This window comes from Agelaius tricolor, unplaced genomic scaffold, assembly GCF_023055355.1.
Source record: "Agelaius tricolor isolate 1412-34295 unplaced genomic scaffold, bAgeTri1.0.p SCAF_2, whole genome shotgun sequence".
Lineage (NCBI taxonomy): Eukaryota > Metazoa > Chordata > Aves > Passeriformes > Icteridae > Agelaius > Agelaius tricolor.
Genome location: NW_027269262.1, coordinates 44,180,121 through 44,201,555, shown reverse-complemented (window position 1 = coordinate 44,201,555; position 21,435 = coordinate 44,180,121). Strand labels below are relative to the sequence as shown.

At 39.9% G+C, this 21,435-nt stretch overlaps 1 protein-coding gene across 1 annotated transcript in view; it reads left to right on the top strand.

The window, feature by feature from the left end:
* RAB31 (RAB31, member RAS oncogene family) overlaps positions 1-21,143 on the top strand; it is a 62,077-nt gene extending 40,934 nt beyond the window's left edge. The window contains exons 5-7 of the mRNA XM_071417049.1: positions 657-763; positions 5,290-5,399; positions 16,938-21,143. Coding sequence (XP_071273150.1) covers positions 657-763; positions 5,290-5,399; positions 16,938-17,035 — 315 coding nt within the window. The 3' untranslated portion in view covers positions 17,036-21,143. The remainder of the gene's footprint in view (positions 1-656; positions 764-5,289; positions 5,400-16,937) is intronic.
* Positions 21,144-21,435: the final 292 nt, after the last annotated feature.

Sequence of the window (21,435 nt, the reverse complement as noted above, 5' to 3'; positions counted from 1 at the left end):
CAAATGTGCATTATAATTAGAATCTCCAGAAATAAGTGTTACTTAAAGCTACTACTTCACTGGTGTAAGGAAATAGAAAAATTACTATTAAAAGTTTGGTAGCATCAGATAGAGTTTGATTTTCATGCTTGGAAGAGAAAAAAGCCAAGTGAATTGTCACCTCTCTCTTCAGTTTTATAATGAGTAAGTTGAGGTTTACCAGATCACAGATTTGGAAATGCAGGGAAGTGGGCATCTCTGTGGAAGCTCCACTGGATATTACCAAAAATGTGACAGTGATTGAGATGGTAAGCCACTGGACAGAAGTGAAATTAGACAAATGAAGCTCACATTAGGTGAAGGAAATGAGCTATTAGACGAGCTGGAGTAGTTTCTTCATCACTGGAAGTTTAATATTCGGTGCTGCGTTGGAGCAGGGAGGAGGGGAAGTGGAAAAGAGGGAAGCATCCAAGTTCAAGAATTAATTTGAAGAAGCCTTATGGTCTAAAGCTTGAAAAGCAAATTGCAGAGATAGGTAAGGGATCTTCCAGTCTTGTGATCTATATAATCATTATTGCATTAATACTGTCAAAGCTGTGCTCCTCTACTTTAAAAAATAGGCAAATACATTGGCAGAGAGTGTGCTGGTAGCTTATTTTGTTATTTCTCTGATGCAGGATTCATTTCATACTTTGAAAAAATGGGTGAAAGAACTAAAAGAACATGGTCCTGAAAACATTGTAATGGCCATCGCTGGAAATAAATGTGATCTGTCTGATATCAGGTAATACTTTCTGATGTTGTTTTCATTGCAGTAACTATATTGTTTTTTCCCTGCCGGTAACAATTTTGCTTCCTTGTTATAATAGTATATAATTTTGGCCTCCTATACTAGAATCAGTGATTCTAGCAATTCACAACCTCAACAACAGCAACAGTGCAACGTCAATTATGGTTTTTTTAACCTCTCTTTTACTGCCCTTCCTCTTTATTTGTACAATCTCTACATCCTTTATCTGCTGAATCATTGGGAATGGAAAAGGGTTCTCTTTTTTGTTTCTCCCTTCTCTTCTATTAAAAAGTGCAGAATGCAGTAAGTGATGAGCAAAACCAGCAATATAAAGCTATGAGGGTGGGCAAGAGGTAAAATATTAATCGCAGAACTTTGAGAACTTGTGATTTGCAAGAACTGAAACTTTTTCATAATAATGGATGTAGAAAGTGTATTTTTTGGGGATTTTTTGGAGCATATCCTCAAGTAAAACTTTTGTCCCCTGTGTGAAGCAAAGAGCCTCCTAGATAAAAGAGGGAAGGGTTGAACCCATATCCCCTGCAGAAGAGCTGAGATGATGCTATTTGGAGTGAGAGGGAAGCTAGAATCGCTCTTCTGCTTGTTAGCTGTATTTTGGATTTGCATTTATCCTTTCAGGAAATGGAAGCACATTCTGCTGTACAGTAGTGATTCTGTTTGTCAGCCCATGACTATTATTTCGTGCTTCATCTATGAGTACAAACTCAATGATCATATTTGATGCTTTCCCCTTATGACCTCATAGGCTCTCATGGCTGTTCAAATACATCCCCATGTGTTTGGTTATCATTACGTTGGCCCAGATTCACCAGAGCTCTGGAGCATGTGTGTAACTTCAAGTAAGTGCTGCAGTGCTTTTATTGAATCAAGGCCTACACGAGAGTTTGACCTGTGTGGGTTTTATTTTGTTCTCCCCTCTGCCACTGTCAGCCATGAACCAACACAAAGTTGCAACTCACTGCTTTCTGTAAGAACTGAACAGGCCCTAATTCTGGCAAACTTCTGGTTTCTGTTCGGCTAAGGATCAGGGACACAGATGTATTGGCATCTCCTACGTGATGTTGTGATATCCTGGTCAATGTGGTGAAACTGAGTCCTACAAGACAAAAATTTCCAGATACAAAGGAGAAAAAAAGAGGAAAGGATGGTTAGAAAAATAAAACCAAAAGCCAGTTAGCACAAATCAGAGGTTCTGGTTGCCCTGAGAGTCACTTTCAAATTCAAGTGTTCCCAGCAATACAGTTGCCAGATTAACTCAAGGGTAGTAAGTTTGGAGATGGTGACAAATGGCAACAATTTTAAATGAGTCCATAACCAGCCCTTTTCCTGCTTGCTCTTGCACCAATTGAAGACTTAAAAAAAATCCTGTATCTCAGAAATGTGAAAGTACTGGGCTTCCTCACAGAACAACTGTGATATGTGATCTTCTCACCATATTATTATCAACCACTACTTGTAGTTTACTGATTGCTGATCATCCACTTCTTGCTCCTGTTCAGCTGGTATAGCTCTTCTTTGCACAAATTGTTTTGCTGTGTGAATGGTCCTTGTTGTATCTATGAGCTAATGTCTCTTAATTTTTTTGGTTTTTATGGGAGAGGACATTTTTTCTCCTCAAAATTATGAATAGTTTTGGTAATATTTTTTTTGTGCAGTTGTTCTTTCTGCATCTGCCAATCTTTTTTCTTGTTGAAGTTATCCAGTGATGTCCAGCTAAAGTTATTTTGGTGAAAAAATAGAGAGTAGACTATCTCATATGTGATATATTTTCACAGTTCTTTCAGAAATCTGATTGTTTGTGCAATGCATGCAGCTGTTTGCATTCTCTGTCTGCTTTATGTCTTCAGATTTACTTCAGTAAAAATGGTTTTAGGTGAAACATGTCACCAATTTATCAGATTGTTTCCAATGAGTAGAAAATACGCGTGCCTTTAGGCACAGAGAATTTACAAGTAAGATAATGTGAGCACACAGGAGCAAGCTGCTGTTTGTATGCATTTTTGGCATCTCTGCTTGGTTTTATAGAGCTTTTGGCAGATGTTTTGCTGGATATCAGAGAGACAGCTGCTTTTAAGACCAATATGAATAGATGCCAAAGAGGTCAAGCTGACCCAGTTCAAATTGGTTTGATTCTGCCATCTCTGAGTGTAAGAGATAATGTAAGGAGGAATTAATGTATTTCTCATAATCATTGACCAGGCTACCCTCCCTGTTTAGCATCTAAAATTTGGTTTTGAGCTGCCAAGTTGTCCTTGGGACCCTTAGGGATCACACTGCTTTTCCTCAATGTTGTTAATAAGCTATCAGCAGTTCTTGGTGCTCTGTTGAAGTAAATTTCTTCTCCACTTTGAAGGAATTTCTACAGATAGGCAAGCAATTTTATCAACTATAAATCTTCATCTTTGTTGTAGTACTGTCAACTCTTAGAACTGCTGAATGTTCAGCATACTTCTAAGTAATAGGAATAAGGCTTTCTTCTGACAGGGCATTAAAAAGTACTTTAAAAGACGGGAGCTGAAACTTCAATGCTAAAATGTTGTAAGTGTCCATAATACTTTTTTGAGCATTACAGAATTCAATAGTTGTAACAGCAGCTAAGAAGTGTTCACTTCCCTAAAAATGTGGTTCACCTCTTTAACAAATTGTGTTCTCTGGAAATCAGTCAAATTTCTCTGGAAATCCTTGTTTAAGAGAATTCAGCAGAATTTCATGCTCAGATCTTCATTCGATGCATCCATAATATTTCCTTATTCAGTAATTTATCTGGACTTCTTTAAATCCTTTGACATGGTCCTTTACAACATCCTTCTCTCTAAACTGGAAAGAGATGGATTTGATGGGTGGCCTGTTTGATGGATGAGGAGTTGGTTACACTGTTGTATCCAGAGGGTTGATGGTCAATGGCTCAGAGTCCTGCTGGACACCAGTGGTGTCCCTTGGGGATCCATAATGAGGGCAGTGTTATTTAATACCTTAAGTAATGAAATAAATAGGGCAGGAGATTTTTTTCTCCTTCTTAATGCATTTATTTAAAATCAGCTCGGGTGGGAAGGACTGATGGGTCACGCTTATGCCGCCACTGCTTCCAGGAGTAATATGGAGGAGGAAGAAAAATGCAGCTTTGTCTGCTGGTCTGCAGGCTGAGCTGGGGCTTCCGTCCTCACCAGAAGATTTCTGCGTCTTTGGTTTGACATTCACGGTCCTCTTTCTTTTAGGTTAGGGTGAGGGGTAAAAAGGGTCTTAACAGATACTGGATTCTGTTCCTCACCACTAGACATCACTTCAATCCCTTAATTCCGTGTTGGCTCGTTGTTTTTAGGGGTTTTTGCTAGGTTTGGTGAGGGGTTTCTTCATTTGCATGCCAACCCCGATGTCATTTGCTGGCCAACCCTGATGTCCCCTCCACTTCACCGTCCCGGGTGCCACCCTCCAGGAAGCAGCAGGGTGCCACTCGGCAAAAAAAGGGAATTCCCAACTATCAACAACGGGTAGTTAACGAAAACTATTAACAACAGGTGATTACAACAGCAAACAGTTAGAACTCCACCCTGGCAGCAACTGGCCCAACCTGTGAACTCTGCAACCTTTTAAAAAAATGGGCAACTTTTCTACTCATAACAAGTAATGACACAGAAGGGTATGAGCGTGTCAGACACATCACCCAGCTGATGACACCAAGCTGAGTGATGTGTCTGACACGCTCACACTGGGAGGAAATTGTACGAGGAGTCTCTGGATTGGTGTATTGGAGCTGTGGGGTGAAGCAGTCGGTGCAGATTCTGCTGCTGCTCAAAAATCAGGAGTAGAGGTGGTTACAGATAGCAGTGCACATGGGCAGATCCAGCTCTGCCACCTGGCTCACGGAGATACAAGGCCAGCATGGGGCTTGTTTAAAGCAGAGGTCTTTTTGAATGCTGTAAACTGCATTTGCCAGCTTTTGGCATATGAAGTACTGGTTACAAAATGAGAGTGTTTGGTCTGCTGGTGATTTTAAGATGGTGTCAGTTTGGTGAAATGGCAGTGAACTGGCATTCATAGATTGCTGTTGCTGATGTTCTCAAAGTCAGTGGTTTTCTTACTTCAGAATCTCTGATTTCCTTGCTGCTTGCAGACCAAGACACATGATGCTCTTGTCGTTTTCATCCACAACTGTTGTACCCTATCATGTTCGAACATTTGGCATGTGGAGAGTGCTTTTCTTATCAAAGTCAAATATAAAACACAAACAAATGTGATTTTCTTTAAATTTTCTTCCTTTTCTCAAGGCATGGATTCAGCAGCAAGTTGCAGAAATCTGCAGACTGATCAATTTTGTTGAAATTTTGATGTATTTTAATAAGATTATCTAAATGTCATATGAAGAAAGACAGTACTGCTTTTATGGAGATGAAGAGCATATTAATGCTCAGGCTGTGTTTGAGGTTGTTTGGGGTTTTTTCTTAATTTTTTTTTTTTTTAATTTGTCTTCTTTTATTTATAAACGTTTTATTTTTTTTCAGGGAGGTTCCTATGAAGGATGCCAAAGAATATGCAGAATCTATAGGTGCAATTGTTGTTGAAACCAGTGCAAAGAATGCTGTTAACATTGAAGAACTTTTTCAAGGAATAAGTAAGTATATGTTCTCTTTAATTAATTAATTTTGATTGTTTAGAAGTTTTCTGAAAATAGCTGTCTGTTTCAGGTCTATAAACTACTTTCCCAAGGACATCAATAAATCCTATGAAGCCTGTGGTATGGCTATTTATGCAGATGTAAACTAAGAACAGCTTTGAATACACCAGAGCAAAACATAGTAGATAGTAGATACAGAGTAAGCCTGTTCCTTCTAAATCTGTATATAAATCCTGGCCTGGGTCACATCTGCTGTTTCAGACCAAGCCTGCTGTAGAGGCAGTACTGTTGATCTTATCATCATGTTGCTTAAAAACTTAATTGTTGATAAATTCTCCTGGAGGGCATTGGTAAGTGGAAGGTAGTCATTGCAGTGGAATACATTAAAAAAAAAACCAAACAAAAACAGATATATTTCTCTCCAGGCCTTCTAAACATGATGAGGCTGGCACTTGTCATGAGGAGAAGAAAAACTGTCTTGTTCAGTTTGCCTTCCAGGGCTTCCAGTGCTGGTCACTGTTTGCAGGTGGGAAGGATTTTGTGGGTTGGAAGGGACCTCGTGAGAACTTGAGTCCAACTTTCTGCCCAAGCAGGCTTGGTAGTGAATTCAGACCAGATTGCTCAGGCCATTGTCTGGCTGGGCTCCAGAGCAGAGGTTCCAAAACCTCCTTGAGCAGTTGTTCAAATAGTCCCCATAGTGACATCCCCACACCAAGCCAGAGCCTATTCTCATTCAGTTCACTCCCTGTCCTGGGTGCACCTCACTGTTCAGTTTCTCAGCAGCCCTTCCCATGGGCACTGACGGGCAGCTTTGTGGCACACCAAAGCCATTGTGTCTCCAGGCTGAGCTGGCCCTTTTTCCTCAGCCTCTCCTCACAGAGCAAGCCCTCCAGCCCTCACTGTCTTGCAGCCCTTCTCTGAGTTTGTACCAGCTTGTCAACATTTGTCTTGTGTTGTGGGGCTCAAAGCAAGTGTGACCCAGGTGGTGTTGGACCACATCTAGGAGGGGATAACTACTTTGCCTAATGTTCTGTCTTGGTTCCTATGGCTTGCTGCTGGCTGTCTCTGCTGCCAGAGCATGCTGCTGGCTCATGCTCAGATTGCTTCCCTCAGGTCCTTTTTGGGCAGAGCTGCTTCTCAGGCAGCCAGTGCCCAGCCTCTCTCATAGCCAGGGGCTCTTCCTTCCCACGAGTAGTGCTTGGCATTTGTCCTTTCTGAAGGAAAGGCTCCTTTTGACCCGTATCTGCCTCCAGCCTAAGGCCCTATGGAGGGCGGCCCTGCCCTCAAGGCTACTGGTTGCACCTCAGAGTTGGGTGTCATCTGAGGGCTGATTTGGGTGCCTGTTTTTTCATCCTTCAGGCTCTGATAAAAGGTATTAATCAAGGTAACTGGCCTATGGGTAGACACATACCATTAACCACTGACCTTTGAGTCGGATGTTCCAGCCAGCTACTCACACAGCTAGCAGCCTGCCCATCTAGGCTGTAGCATCCCAACACTGACAAGTACAAGGATGCTGTAGGGAGAAGTATCAAAAGCCTTGCCAAAGTCAAGGTAAACAACATCCAGCCATGCTGCCATAGAGGGCAACCAGGATGGCTGGACATGGTTAACCCTTGGTAAGCCCATGCTGACTGGTCCTGGTCACCTTCTTCACCTTCTTGTGCTCAGAAGCAGCGTCTCAGAGGATTTGCTTTGGGTTTTCCCAGGAAGCAGAGTGAGGCTAACCAGCCTGTAGACCCCTGGCTTGTTATGTCCCTGTTTGAAGACAGATATAACATTTACCTTTCTCCACAACCTTTCAAAAACAGCAGGGATTATAAAGAACGATGTTGCTCCCTATGCATCCTCAGGCTTGTACGGGTTAAGATTTGTTAAGAGATCCGTGGTCTGATCTTCTTCCACTACTGCTGTTTCCTCCTCTCCCTGAATCCTCTTCTGGGGTGCAGAGACCTAGGAGACAGCATGTCCAGACACTCAACCTTGTTTCCTTTCCTTGTTTCCCATTATTTTATTTTTTTGAATTTCACATATTTTTAATTAGCTGATATTGTCTAGCACACTTCGCCTGTGATGGGGCCTGTGGAACTGTTTGCTCTGCTTACATGGGATGTATTTGAAATGGTCAATGAGAACCAGTATTCCTAGAATACACTACCATTCTTTTGCCTCCTTTTAAAAAAGAGGTGTGTGCCACATGGGTGTCTGGAGGAACTGGTTCTTCCCTGTTATAGTTTACTTGTTTGTCTGCATCTGAGGGTTGTGGACGTTCTTGCAGAGGAACTCATTCTTGCCACATAATTAGATAATTAGTTTCCAGCTTTGATAGGCATTGCTGCAACTGGCAGTGTGCACTGTCCCTAATAATTAATATAATAGACGAGGAAAATCAGCTAAATTAAATTTAGTATGAACTAGATACCCAGGCAAGTGCACTTAATTCCACAGGCAATTACTTCTATATATAGAAATATTTGGTCTCAGTGGATCTACTTGTGACCTTATCAAGCACTCAGCAGAGAGAAAGGAGAGAGTTGGTAGAGTATGTTTATAGAAATATAGTGGAAACCAAGTGAAAAATGCTTGATTAGCAGTAGAATTAATTAGTGTGATTGCGACTGGACAGAAAGTATTGATAAGTAACTTTCTGATGTTTTTCACCACTTCAGTCTTAGTGCAATTTCCAAAAAAGTCTGTCTCTGCCCAAGTTGCATAGCAACATTTCTGCCTTTTCAGTGTATGAAATCCTCCTGTGGCAATGTCTCCAACTCTGCTGGCTAATTTTGTTTGTGTGATGCCCTAAAAGTCACTCTGCAGCTTTAGTTTTGCTTTCATGCTGCCTGAGAGCTCCTGCCCTTGTCCCTGTGTTGCTCATGAAGGGCATGGTGCAGCTCCCTGGCCTCTGAACAAGGAAGCAGCAATTTCTGTTTACCTTGGACTTTGCAGGTAGACTGTATGTGTTATCTATTTTAAAGTCTAGATTTGAAAGGATATTCCAACATGTGTGGAGAATTTCTCTATTAAATCCTCCTTGAAATTGATAGCCTAAGCAGACTTCATTTTATTTTAGCTAAAAAATTTACCTCCTTCTTGCCTATGGTTTTCATTTCCCAGGGGCATTTTAGCATAAAAATTTTTCCTTCCTGAGATGTCTAACAACTGTCCCTTTCCAGGGACATTGTTGTGAATGGAGTGAAATAGTATGATGGAAAAAATGTATACTCATAATGATAGGAAGAAGGCATAAAGAAAAAAGGGGAACTGGTATGTTTTGTTGACAGCCAGATAAATCTTGGAAAAATAACAGAGATTATAGAAAGATTGCTTCATTTCTAAAGTTATTATATTACACTGTACTTAAAAGATTTTTTAAATAAGTTTCTCTCACAATTTTAGGATTTGGCTGCTTAGAGGGATATCTTCATAGCACAGTCTCAACACAAATCTTTCGTCCTTAATTTGTCTCAAGAAAATGCAACATGTGAAAGACTAGAATCAGTAAAAGTTTCTGATTTTTTTGAAGATGGGTCAAATTTGGCTGGAGAGGTACTCTGCAGTCGCTATACTTGGGCAAGTAAGGGTGAAGAGGCAGACTGAGCACAAGAATTGGCAAGGTCATTGTTCTATGGGAGCTTGCACTGAGCTGGGTAATGGGCTGCAGCTCCTGGGTTCTGCTGTACCCATGGGATTTCAAATGATAAGCTACTGTACTTAGCCTGGGTTTGTTTAGCAGTTCCTGGCTGAAGGCTTGCTGTGATTGTGAAATATCACGTGACTGATTTATGTCTCTGTAAACATGAAATGAGTATTTTTTATACAGTTGTATATTCCTCACTGGAGGTAGATTTTTCCCAATGTCTTTCTTTAAAGGTTTCTGACATAAAAAGGGCTTAACAGTTCAGTGTTTCTTTAATTTGTTCCAGTAGTTCTTTTTTAATAGCTGAGTTTCTATAGGAACAAATGTTACCAACTTTTTATTCCCAGCCTTAAAAGAATCATAGGCACAGTGGCTCCTTGTCGCCGGTTTTTTGGCAGCAGCAAAAATGCCAGGAATGTATTATACAATAGCAGTATAATAAAGTTGTGCCTGTGCAGGGGGTCATACCAGTTCTGTATTGCCCCTTCTTGTTTGTGGGACTTTAGCCCACTGACCTTTGCTTGTGCCTGGCTGGTTTTCAAAGACTAAACAAGCTCCCCAATGTGTACTATCATTTAGTGGCAATCATACCCTTGCAATTCTCAGACACCTGTTCATTTACCAGCTCAAATAAGCCTTAGTTACCTTACTCAAATCTGGTACACACCCAGCTGTTTCTCTCCAGCCTGTGTGTGTTGTTGCCTGCTACCTCAGCGTGAAGGTGGCCCAGATATGAAGGGGCAGGTTACGTAAGAGCCGCCCTGGGCGCGCGGCTGAGCCGAGCCCGTGGCTCCCTGGTTAATGCCCCAGCAGCTCCGCAGGGGAGCGGGCCCTGGGACAAGCAGGCTGCTGAAGAATATCTAGCTAAGCAAAACATGAAATAAACTTGGGCTTAAACAAAACAAACATTATGGCCATGGGTTGTTTTCTTTGAAGTCTGGCAAATCATAGGACAATAGAATGGTTTGGGTTGGAAGGGACCTTAAAGATCATCTAGTTCAGCTCCCCCACCACAAACAAGGGTGCCACCTAGTAGATCAGATTGCTCAAGGCACCATCCAAGAAAAGTTTGAGATCAGTGTGCTACCAAGGGGGGCAAGATTAAATCATTTCAGCATCCTCTGTTGAGGGTGAGAAGGAAGTGGGAAGAGCATTATCAGAACACTCTGTGGAGACTGTGCAAAGAGGGGTTAGCATGCTCACTCACACTGATGCTCATACTACGAGAAGGAGAGACAGGCTGGTGTTTAAAATCCAGATAAGAACATTCTTCCTAGATGAGGCTTCCTAATTAGAGCAGTTTCTGTCTTGGGATTCAAGCTTTCATGTGGTAAATGCTCAGTTATAAATGTATGAAGCTATTGATTTTCTGATGCCTTGCCAGCAGCTCATATATTGAATATTTAATGTAACCCAAATACTCGTTTCCTAGAAATACTGGGAGATTAAAAAAACCAAATCAAACTCGATCTCTAGAGTTTACAGTTTAACCAGCTGTATGCTGGACAAGCTAAAGAGGAAGGTATGAAATACCTGTGGAATGGGTAAGGAATACTTTCCAGCAGACACTCAGTGTTTACACTGACTCAGATGGGCTTGGATGGGTGGAATTGCAGATAGACAGTCTTCAAGCTTCGTGAGTGAGGAGTGTGGTGGTTTTCATCCTTTTATCTACTGATTTGCAGATATTTGTGAAGTACTTTGAAGAGGTCTATGAAAGATATTTTAAGAAAAAAAAATACGTTTAGGTTACAAATAAATTTGACATATGCCAATTTTAAGGTAGTCCAAACTCATAACTGAATTTTTATACAGCATGTGAAAGAATGGAAGAACATTGTCCAAACTAACATTTGAGATTATATTCTTTACAGTTTATGTTCCCTGTGTTTCAGGATTAGTTTTCCTGTCGCTTTCAGACTTCAGGGAATGGAGCAAAACTTAATGACCTTTGGACAATTGCTAAAGTTAAACATGTGAGGTACTGGATCCCTCTCCAAGGAGAGCACTTAAAACTTTGGGCTATGTCAGTAAAGAAACTGACATAGCCTAAAGTTAATTACAGCAGGACCTAAGGTTGGATCTCAGTAATTAAATAATTAGGAATACTGTTGTTTACTTTGATACATGCAAGATTTAAATATTTGTTTGGGTTTTTTTCTGGGGATTTTAATTAAATGAGCAAAACATAGTTGTATTGCTGCTTCCCCTAGCAAGAACTTGTGTCAGCAGTCTATGCTTTTGCTTTAGATCAAACCAAACCAAAGGCTTTATTTTCTTGCATGGAGATGCTGTTAGCTGTGCTATTAGGACTATTAAAATAATTGCCACTTAACTGTGTTTACTTATGCAGTCAGTTTTATTTATTGTGTTCCCTTGCATGAAAACTTACAGCATGAGTAAACAGTCAGTTGGGGAAATCTTAATATCAGTATAAGTATGGGGGGCAGGGGAAAGAGCTAGAGACAGACTAGTGAGCCAAGCTTTATAATTCTTGTGAGAAACTTCTAAAATACCACTGAAATAGGTTTCAGAGCGTGAAAGAATTGGGGGAGATATGAAGTGGGACTGTTTTAAGTCCTACAGGTACAGAAAACTGCTAAAACTGTTGGATCAGATGTGCCTGCTTTGCTCTGCCTTGTCTTCACAGGTGGCTGTTCTTTATTAATGAGGTTTGCAGGGGCTCATCTTGCTGGGATACAGCTGGCAATTTGAGGAGGTGGTTCTGGGCATTGTGTAGCTGTTGTACCCTGATTGAAGTTAACCCTTTCTCAGGTGAGCCATTAGAAACGCTCACCTAAGCTCTGACAGGTGTTAGGTTGCTTCTCTGGGGCAGAGTGAAATGTATTTCACCTTCCTCTAGCCCCCTAAAAATTACCTGGTACATGATTTTCAGGAAGATGGAGAGAAAGACAGAGAAAGCCACTGCACAGGACTCTGATTGCTGCTTCTCCTTAGAGTAATAGTTGTGTTAGATAGCAGGACTCTGCTTCTTGAATGGCCTGAAGTTGTGTCTGGGGAGGTTTATGTTGGATATTAGGAAAAGGTTCTTCACACAGGGAGTGCTTGGGCACTGAACAGGCTCCCCAGAGAGGTGGTCAGAGCACCAGCCTGACAGAATTCAAGGAGCATTCGGCCAATGCTGTCAGGCATTGACTCTTGGGGTATCCTGTGTAGGGCTAGGAGTTGGACTTGCTAATTCTTGTGGGTCCCTTCCAACTCAGCATATTCTGTGATTCTGCAAGTCCTTGGGACTTGACTTCATCATCTGGATGTGCCAGTTCAGGTTGATCACAACACATCTGTTTCCACAGTAAATGAGTCATCTGTTCAATGCATTGTTGTGTTTGTCCCTTTGTCATCATGGTAACTGTTGCAGGTTTTTTACAGAGCCTTATGCTCAGGGCTGATCCCAACCTTTCCTTTGATGCAGTCTTTTACAGGTCAATGATGAAACTATTTTCATGTTTAAAAACCCAAACAAGAGCAAAAAGCTCAGCTCCAAGCCCGATTCTGATCTAGTGAATGTCACAGCTTCCAACTGGAGCATCACATTAAAAAAGGAGTAAAGAGAGCAGCTTTTATTACTTTCATGATGCCTCCTGCTTCCAGCTGCACTAGAGCACTCCCTGTGTGTCTTTCTTCAAGTTCTGCTCACTGAGCTGCTACCCAGTCCCTGCTGTCTCTCTTGCTTCTCTGGTCCACTTTTCATTTTTCTTCATTCCCATTTTGTTTACCTCTTGTTCCACCCTCCCATTTCCCAGTCTCTTTGCCTCTGGCACTCTTAGAACAGCAACGCCCACAGTGCTGATTAATCTCTTAACAAACCTCAGATTCAGTAGCAGCAGTTGGAACTCTACCAGGTTTTGGAGAAGACTCTGACCTTCATCCTGGACTGCCTCAGCCCGACTCAAACATGCCAGAAAGGAGGAGATGCAATTGGTATAATGCTTTTCATCTGTTAATCTGGATGATTCACTTCAGAACTGTGACAATTTCTGTAACCCTACATTTGAGCAGTCTCTTGTGACACTTCTTATTTTACACACCAGTGTTTACTGGAATGAGAGAATGGAGGACACCAGGACCTCTTCAGGAATGTGCAGAGGTGGATGGTTGCAAACAGTTTTGTTGCACAAATTCTGTGGTCTGAACCTTAGTGAAATAAAATTGAAATATATAATCTTATATTTAATAATAGTGCAAAATCAAATTTTAAGTTGCAGTCAGCAACTTACTCTGTAGGAATATCAGCAATAGGAGCCATATAGAACTTTCATACCAGCTCAGTAATATTTTATCCCCAAGTTCCTTGTTTCACCAGTTCAGCTGGAGAATTCTTAGATAAATGTGCATGCATACTCTGTGAATAACTATTTCTGGAATCCTAAAACACACTCCTGCTGATCTTTGGCAAGCTGGCAAGTTGTGTTCTGCTCTTCAAAACAGGGTGAAGACTATTTGTGGTCTAGTTTGTCATCTTAAGTTAAGCAAGAGATGAGAACAGGTTGTCCTGAGAGGGTGTGGATGGAAGTGCTCAAGGCCAGGTGCCCTGAGCACTCTGATCTGGTGAGTGACATCCCTGCCTATGGCAGGGGGGTTAGAACCCCCCTGATCTTAAGGGCTCTTCCAACCCAAGCCGTTCTATTATTCTAGGAGTTCAATCTCTGATGGTGCTTTTAAGCTGACTGCCTTTACCAAGCAGTCTTCAGTTTGAAGAGGAGTTGCCTTAATGTTTTTATTTCTTCAGCATGAGAAATGCAGGGCTGGATGTCAGAGCACTGCTGCTTCTTTCTGACATAAACTGCACGAAAGAAATAACCTACAGCATTTTTAATTTATGGTATTCAATACTGGGATATTTTTATAACTCTGGAACAGAAACTATGGATGCCAGTGAGATGCAAATTTTAAATGAGTATATACTTTCCAAAATTAATTCAGTTTGTGACCTCTGTTGATCCTGACTCAGTGCCAGCTATATTTGAGTTGGTGTCAGCAATATTGATGCCATATTTATCAGGAGCTGAATGACAAGATGAGATGATCACAGTGCTTTTAGGTGGCAATAGTGATTGAGCTGGGTTAGAAGCAGGAAGTGTAGATGCAGGATCAGCATTTCACTCCTCATCCTTAGTGTTCTCCTGCTGCTTAGGCATTTCTCTGTTAGAGTGTCTACTGTCAGGGAGGCCTAGGGAAAGACAGTAAGTCAGACAGATTTCTGACTGATGTTTTAATTCACTTTCTCTGATGTCTGATGAAAAATCACTGTATCATTTGCTGTGGAGCTGGTTCTCAGGTGTTAGACTGAGTTTTATGCTCCAAGATAGTTATTCCTGTCATGGTAAAAGCTGTTTGGGCAGGGATGTCTTGTTACTAAAACTAAAATGGTTTAACTTCATGGTTTAATAATTCTGGTAATAAGAGAAGTAATAAGTGAGGCAAGAATCACCTACTGAAAAAATATTCTCAGACTCAAATAAAGTAAAAGTTTAGACTGTTTAAACATTTATTTCCTTACATTGAGTTCAAGGAGGGGGTAGTGGTATCAAAACAGCAGAAAACATGGCTAGTTCCTGACAAACAGTACTTAAGTTCAAGAATAACTTAGCAGCAAATAGGTCTAGAGATTTTTTTGTCTTTATTATTTATAGTTGTTATCTATGTGGGTTTTGTTTGTTCTGAGAAATTACTTAAATCTGGGTGATTCTTAGCAACATATATTGTGTCCTGGTCTGAACTGGACAAACTGTTTGCTGACCTTGAAGCCTGCAAGGTTTTTCCTCCAAAGATAAGTTTTCCTGCTTCTTGGCATACACATCAGGAGTACCGTAGAAACTACTTGAAACTCATAGGAAATATGAAAAGCTGAATGAAAAACAAATAGAGTTAATGTCTTTGTTTAATGCATTTCTAAAATGAAAGTTAGGCTTTCATTTCTAAAATGAAAGTTTGCACATTAAGGCTCTCCTCTTCCAAAGTTACTGTTAGAAGAACAAACGTTTAGAGGTATTTGATTAATGACAAATTTTTTATGGAAGCCATGTCTGGAGTTGCCAGGTTTTTTAGCTACTTTGTGCTCTGGCTGGGTCAGATTGACAGAGTTTTATTTTGCTGGGACTGAGTTGAAAGCCCTTTGGAAGTGTTAGGTACTTAATGCACAAGTTCCCTGCAGGTCTCTATGACGACAGCACTGCCTTCTTGGAAAGCCTCTCACAGATACCATGTTCTTCATATTCTCTAGAGTTTTAAGAATTAGTGGATTCTCTTTGTCTCCAAACAAAGCCAACAGCACTAATGCATGTAACAGCTGGGTCTATAACCACCTATTCTGCTTTTTATTTTACTTTACAAACATGAAGTCTGAACTGAAGAATGTTAAGCAGGATGTGAAGTTGATAGTTTAGTGACCCAAACAGAGCTCAACATTGTAATGTCAGTGCTTATACATGCTTTGCCCCTCAAGATACACATTTTTCACTCTGTTGGACCAGATGCAGTATCTTTACCTTAGTAATGGGAGGAGGTCTCCCTTTCTTATTCAGCTGTACAAATACACAAAATTACCTGCTTTAAAAGTAAGAGAAAATTTGAATCTTGGCTGAAGGTAATTTAAGGACAAGTTTTACAGATCAAATTTTGCTGTTTGATTTCATTTGGATTGGATTTTACCCGAATGCTTTAAACTTGCCTACCCACAACCACTCCCCCAAATAATTTGTAGGGCTCAGGCTTCAGCATAGGTACATAATTCATAGAACATTTGGTAAGAGAGAGCTGTGAATAACTGAAGCAAAGGATGAGGAAATCTAAGCTGTAAAATCCACCTGGATTATGATGAACTGTTCACAGGAACTCTGTATTCTCTGAAAGTGGTATATAAGAAACAAATGTTAAATATTTTAACTCATGTTATTTAACATGGGTAATGGTAAACCCAAGAATAATTCATAAAAAAGGATTCAGCTTCAGAAAAAAATTTTAGGAAATCCACAAAGTGATGGGAAAGTACATTACCATGACTGTAAAATCTCAAGGTACTGATGGAGAGCTCACACAAGGTTTTAATGCAAAAGCCAGATGCATACCAGAGAGAGAGAGACAGAGGATGGACTGGACCTGAGAGAATTTTTTTTCCATTTATTATTTTTCTTATTAAGCACATTGTATGTTTTCCACTAATAGGAAGCCGGTTAGACAAAAGATGCAGCAGTACTACAAGGGCACACAGGGGAGGGAGTTGGAGCAGTGCCCTTCTGCCCCAGGAGAGATCTCTGGCTCTCCTGTAATGGCTGAAATTCTTTCAAACACTCTAAATAATTGCTCCATAAGATGATTAAAAAATCAGGAGAGTTTGCAAGGAAAGGGGTGATGGTGATGTTAGGTAATCAAAGCTGTCAACTGGAAAGACATGGGTATGCCTAAAAAAGAGGAAGGGATTCAATGGAAAGAACAGATCTGTTTTTCTTTGTCAATTGTAGGCACCATGTGTTTAGTTACAGTGCTTTGTAAAACTCCAGTGTGCTAGGACTAAATGTCATGCAGATTTAGGAGGGGCACAATCTCTTTAAACTGGCACCATTCACATTTAGGTGGAACTAGGAGAAAGATGACAATTTTCTCTTTTTAAGTTGCAAGGAGCTCAGTAAGATAACTATTTAAAAAAAATTCATGGATAATATAATTTCAGTGTACTTCATGTCCTCTCAATAGCCATATTTCATATATATTTTTTAATGTGAAAGTCTTTTTTCATGGGAAAATATTCAAGGTACAGTTGTTTTCTTGTAAAATTTCACAGATGTAATTCTTATGCAAGCTAAATTCTAACTGTTACCTGCATGGTGTGTTGTTCTTACATCAGGAAAATTGAATTCATGTCTCCTCATGTGTTTCAGGTCAGCAAATTCCACCCTTAGATCCTCATGAAAACAGTAACAATGGAGCAATCAAACTTGGAAGGCAGACTTCACAGACGGGTAGGCGGTGCTGCTGACCCAACTTGATCTTTTTAGATTTACTTGAAAAACAGCATCATTTGCTTTTTTTTTCACTGAGAAAGGACTTCGTGATCTCAGTGACGTGGCTCCTTATCTTGAAAGCAGTAATTTCAATACTTCCCATGAGCAATAACGCAAGGACCAGAAGCAGAAGGCTTTACTTCAAAGGGATTTTGCAAAACCCAGTTGGAAAATCCTCTCTAATATCCTGTCAAAATTACAATGTCAAAGTACTCCAATTCTCTGTTGAAACCAGTGACTGTTTTGTTGGGGTTTTTTTTAATAAAATGATCAGTTTTTAAATAAAATTTAGGTTTGCTGCAAAAACTTATCTTCTTACATTTGCAAAGTAAACTTGGCCTGTTTTTAGAGTTTTCTCTGTAATAATATGGTGAAAAAATCCCATAAAACCTGAATTTTGGCTTACAGTTTCTCTGCCATCTTTTTAGCTGGACTCTGCTTCACGATTTTTCTAAATCTGCAGCTTCATCTCCTACTTTCAGTAAACATCAGCAAGAAGTGGACTGAATTTGCTAACTGAAGGAAAAAAAAAAAGGATCCAAAGGATGATTGAATGCAGTTTTTATGGACTGGAAGTCAAAATCTGTGTCAGGAAGTGCTGTGTATGTGGAAGAAGGAGTTGTCACGAAGGAAACTGCTGGACCCCATACAGTTCCAGTGTGCTTCAGAAAGAAGTGAAAATGCAGCCACTGTGTAGAGTGGAATGATTCCCTGTGCAGGGTGTGGGTTTCAATAGTTGCTGAAAATGTAAAATGAGCATAAATACAGGTTTAATACCCACTGCTTACCAGGGTTCCTCCAGATCTGTGCCCCAGACCAAAGTTGTCTGTGTTCAACATTGCATATTCCTTGGTTTCTAAGAGAGGCTGCCACAGTGCCCCACTCCTTGTGGTGTCACTGCTGTGCTCCAAGAGGTATTTGAGTTCAAAGAACATTATTTCTGTACAAAAAAACTGCACAAGAGAGCACAATATTATTTGGGGTTAGAGGCTGGAATCTAAAAACAAATGTGAATGTTTGCTTACAGATGTAATTCCCTGAATTTTTGGAGTAATCTTCTCAATTGTGTGGGGATGTGGTGTGGAAGGCACACTATGTGATATCTTTGAAGTGTGATGCACTTGGAAATGCAGTGGAGGAAAGAATTCCTATAGAGGGTTATGAAGTAGAAGTAATGTAAAACTGTATGTGTTTTCAACTTCTGTCTTTTATGAATGTGTGTGACTGGGATGATAAAATCCAAATTTATCTTCTTCATCAATTTCATTGGAAGTGGGAATTAGAGTAAGAAATATTCAAAACCAGAGCCCAGCCTGAATTCCACAACATTAATTTGTTCTCTTATGAGGAAAATTATCACCACTGCACATTTTCAGGAGGGCTTATAAAAGCAAACAAAAGGGAAAAATAACTTCCCACAATAAATCATGAGCAGGCAGCCAAGAGCGTTGTTTCCGTGTTGATACATAGAAAACCAGACCTTATTGGCTGGTTTATTTTGTGAGATTGCTTAGATAAAATGTCACTAATTGTTAGGGCTTGAAACAGAGCCAGATAAAATCAACAGGAACATTTTGTCTCCAGAGGGTTAGGAGTAGCATAGGTGGGAAATATCCCTCCGCATTTTATTTGAGAACCTGTGCTGCATTCACATATAAGTAGTTTCTTCTATATTTTGGCCTCTTTTGAAAACACTCATTCTAGAAAATACAGCCTTGGATATTTTGGCTAAACTTTCAGTTTTCAGCTGTGCTGATATATGATCCACGTCTCTGTGTCACTGCAGCAAATATTTAACTGATAATGTAGGGTTATTTAAGTGAAAATTCAGTAATCATTGTTGGTAGCAGGGGAGGGAGACGGGCTCCTTTAGGGAACATTTAATTCCATCCCGGTACAAGCGAGTCTGCCAGGGATGCCTGGCTCTTTCACTTGGCTGGAGAGGGAAAAGCTTAACATGGCCTTCAGTGCTAAGGAAATACCAAACTTACCAACATCACAGGTTCATACATTTTATGGGTCCATGACCCAATGCTGGAAGAGATCTGATTCCTCCTATGTAAAACCCAGTAAGAGGCTAGACCAGTTACCCAGAAAAGAAGATGAGATCGAACACGTGTTTCTAGAGGTGCCATAAACTTTAGTTCAATATATAGCAGTTATCCATAATTGATTTTTAAGCTTTTGTAAATCATTGTTGACTATTTTTATTTTTTCTACAATGGCATCTCAAAACTTACTAAATCCTAACTGAGATGTCTGAAAGCTTTTTAAGACAATTTTGTGAGTACCTTGTATACTCTAATTTATGTTAGAAATGGCAATTGATACTGATCTTTACAGGATGTTGTCCTGAACAAGCAGCTCTGACAGCTGGCTTTGAGCAGTATGTGAATCAGAACAGCTTTATGAGTTATATGTTAAAATAGTTTTAAATTGGAAGTTTTTACAATGGATCTTTGACAGATTTTAAAATTTTAATGGTGACTAAAGAGGTTTTGCTTTTGTTAGGGCAAATCTAAATCACTTTATTCTGCTTTTAGTCCAGAAAAATATTTCAATTAATAAGGTATCTGATTGTATAAGTTCTTGAGATTTGGGTTACTGGAAGCTTCATTAGGGAAGTCTGAAGCCAGAATAAAAATAACAGGCCAATGTGCTGTGCAGAGCATCTCACATTTTCTCTGAACACAGGGCTCACTTTTGACAATATTGTTGCCACTCTGCTGTTTGTCAAAGCCAAGGTGCAGCCTATTCAAATGGGGCAATTGTTTGTTTAAAAAATAGTGATTTAAAAATGTAAATTTAATGATTTCTGCTTCCATTGGTTGCTTGTGTTTCTTGGAAAGTACCAGCGCCCTTCATAAACAGTCAGAAAAATGACAGAAAAACCCCCAATCTCAGAGTTGAAAGTTTTAGCAGCAACTGGAATTCCTCTTAGTAGTTTATGGCTGGTGAAAAGCTGAATTACTGTACTGGAGCACCTGACTGTGTAACTGATCTTCTCTAATAATAATAATAATAATAATAATAATATCAACACTGCAGTTCTTGGTTAGCCAGCTGGTGCTGGATTTGTCCAAGACTGATTTTCTCAAGAGAGCTGGCAGCAGGACTGAGGCACAGGCTGTAGTGCCAAGGATATTTGGTGGAGCTTGTTTGCACTGTGACTCAGGACTGTGACTGTCCAGTTGAGGGTGACTTGCTTTTCTGGCTTGTCGTGAACAAGTTTAAAAAAAAAAATATGAAGGAACTAGTTTTTGTATATGCTCTGCATATATGTGTGTATATAAAGTACAGTTTTGTATTGTTCTGCTGACATGTAGTGTTTTTTCGCTATGTCTGGTTCTCATATACAACACATTTTATTCTGTAAGTACATTTTTCTGTTAGTGATCATTTCACCTTTATGAACTTAAAGTTGTGGATCAAAGGTAGCAAGAAGATAGAGATATGCATAGGTACAATTTTTGACTTGCCATTCTTGTGCATGAAAATGGCATATTCTAGAAGATGTTTGTCTTTCAGATTGAGAAATCTAAAACCAGCCATTATTTTTCAGGAATTGGAACTTAGAAGTAATAAAGTGATGCTCAAAAAGCTTACTATTTTTGCTCACAGTACAACATGTTATCTAAAGTGCTGCAATGTAATATGAGTCTGTATCAATACCTGAAAAACTTATTTGTCATCCCATGTCTTCTCTAATCCTTCATGGCACATGGGAGTAAGTGTGACTAGATAAGTTACATGTGTGAGCATTCTGGCTGTCATCACACTGTTTCACTACAGTGAAATATTTTACTAACCTACCCTTAATTATTTATACCAGAGTCAGTGATAAATTTCCAGTTTAAAATCACCTGCTAGGTACTCTTCCTCTGTTTTGTTTATATAAGAGCTTTGATTGGGCTGGACCCACTTGCTTCATGTATGGGATGCTGCAATCTGTTAATACTTTACCTTCTGTTTTACATATTAATTGTATCATACCTAATAATATTTTTCCCCCTAAAATGTAGTTTTTGTGGTTTATTTAACCTACAATGATTAACCCTAATAAATGTTTTAAATGGTTCTGAATTGGGACTCCCTCTGGTTTCAATAAAGCAGAACAAAATAGCTTCCATTTTGCATGTCCTTTGCTCTTGAAAAAGGGCTGTCTGCAGTCTGTGGATTACTTGCCTGGGATTTAAATGCTGCTTTAAACGTGTATGGATGGCCTTTTAACAGAAAGTGAATGCATTCCTGGGGGATCCTGCAGTCCAGATGAACTCCCAAAAAACAGAAAAAGAAGATCTGAAAATCCTTTTTCTAAGTTATTTTATTTATCCATTAAAGGAGAGGGACCTGAGTGGCCAGCATCTGCTTAGAA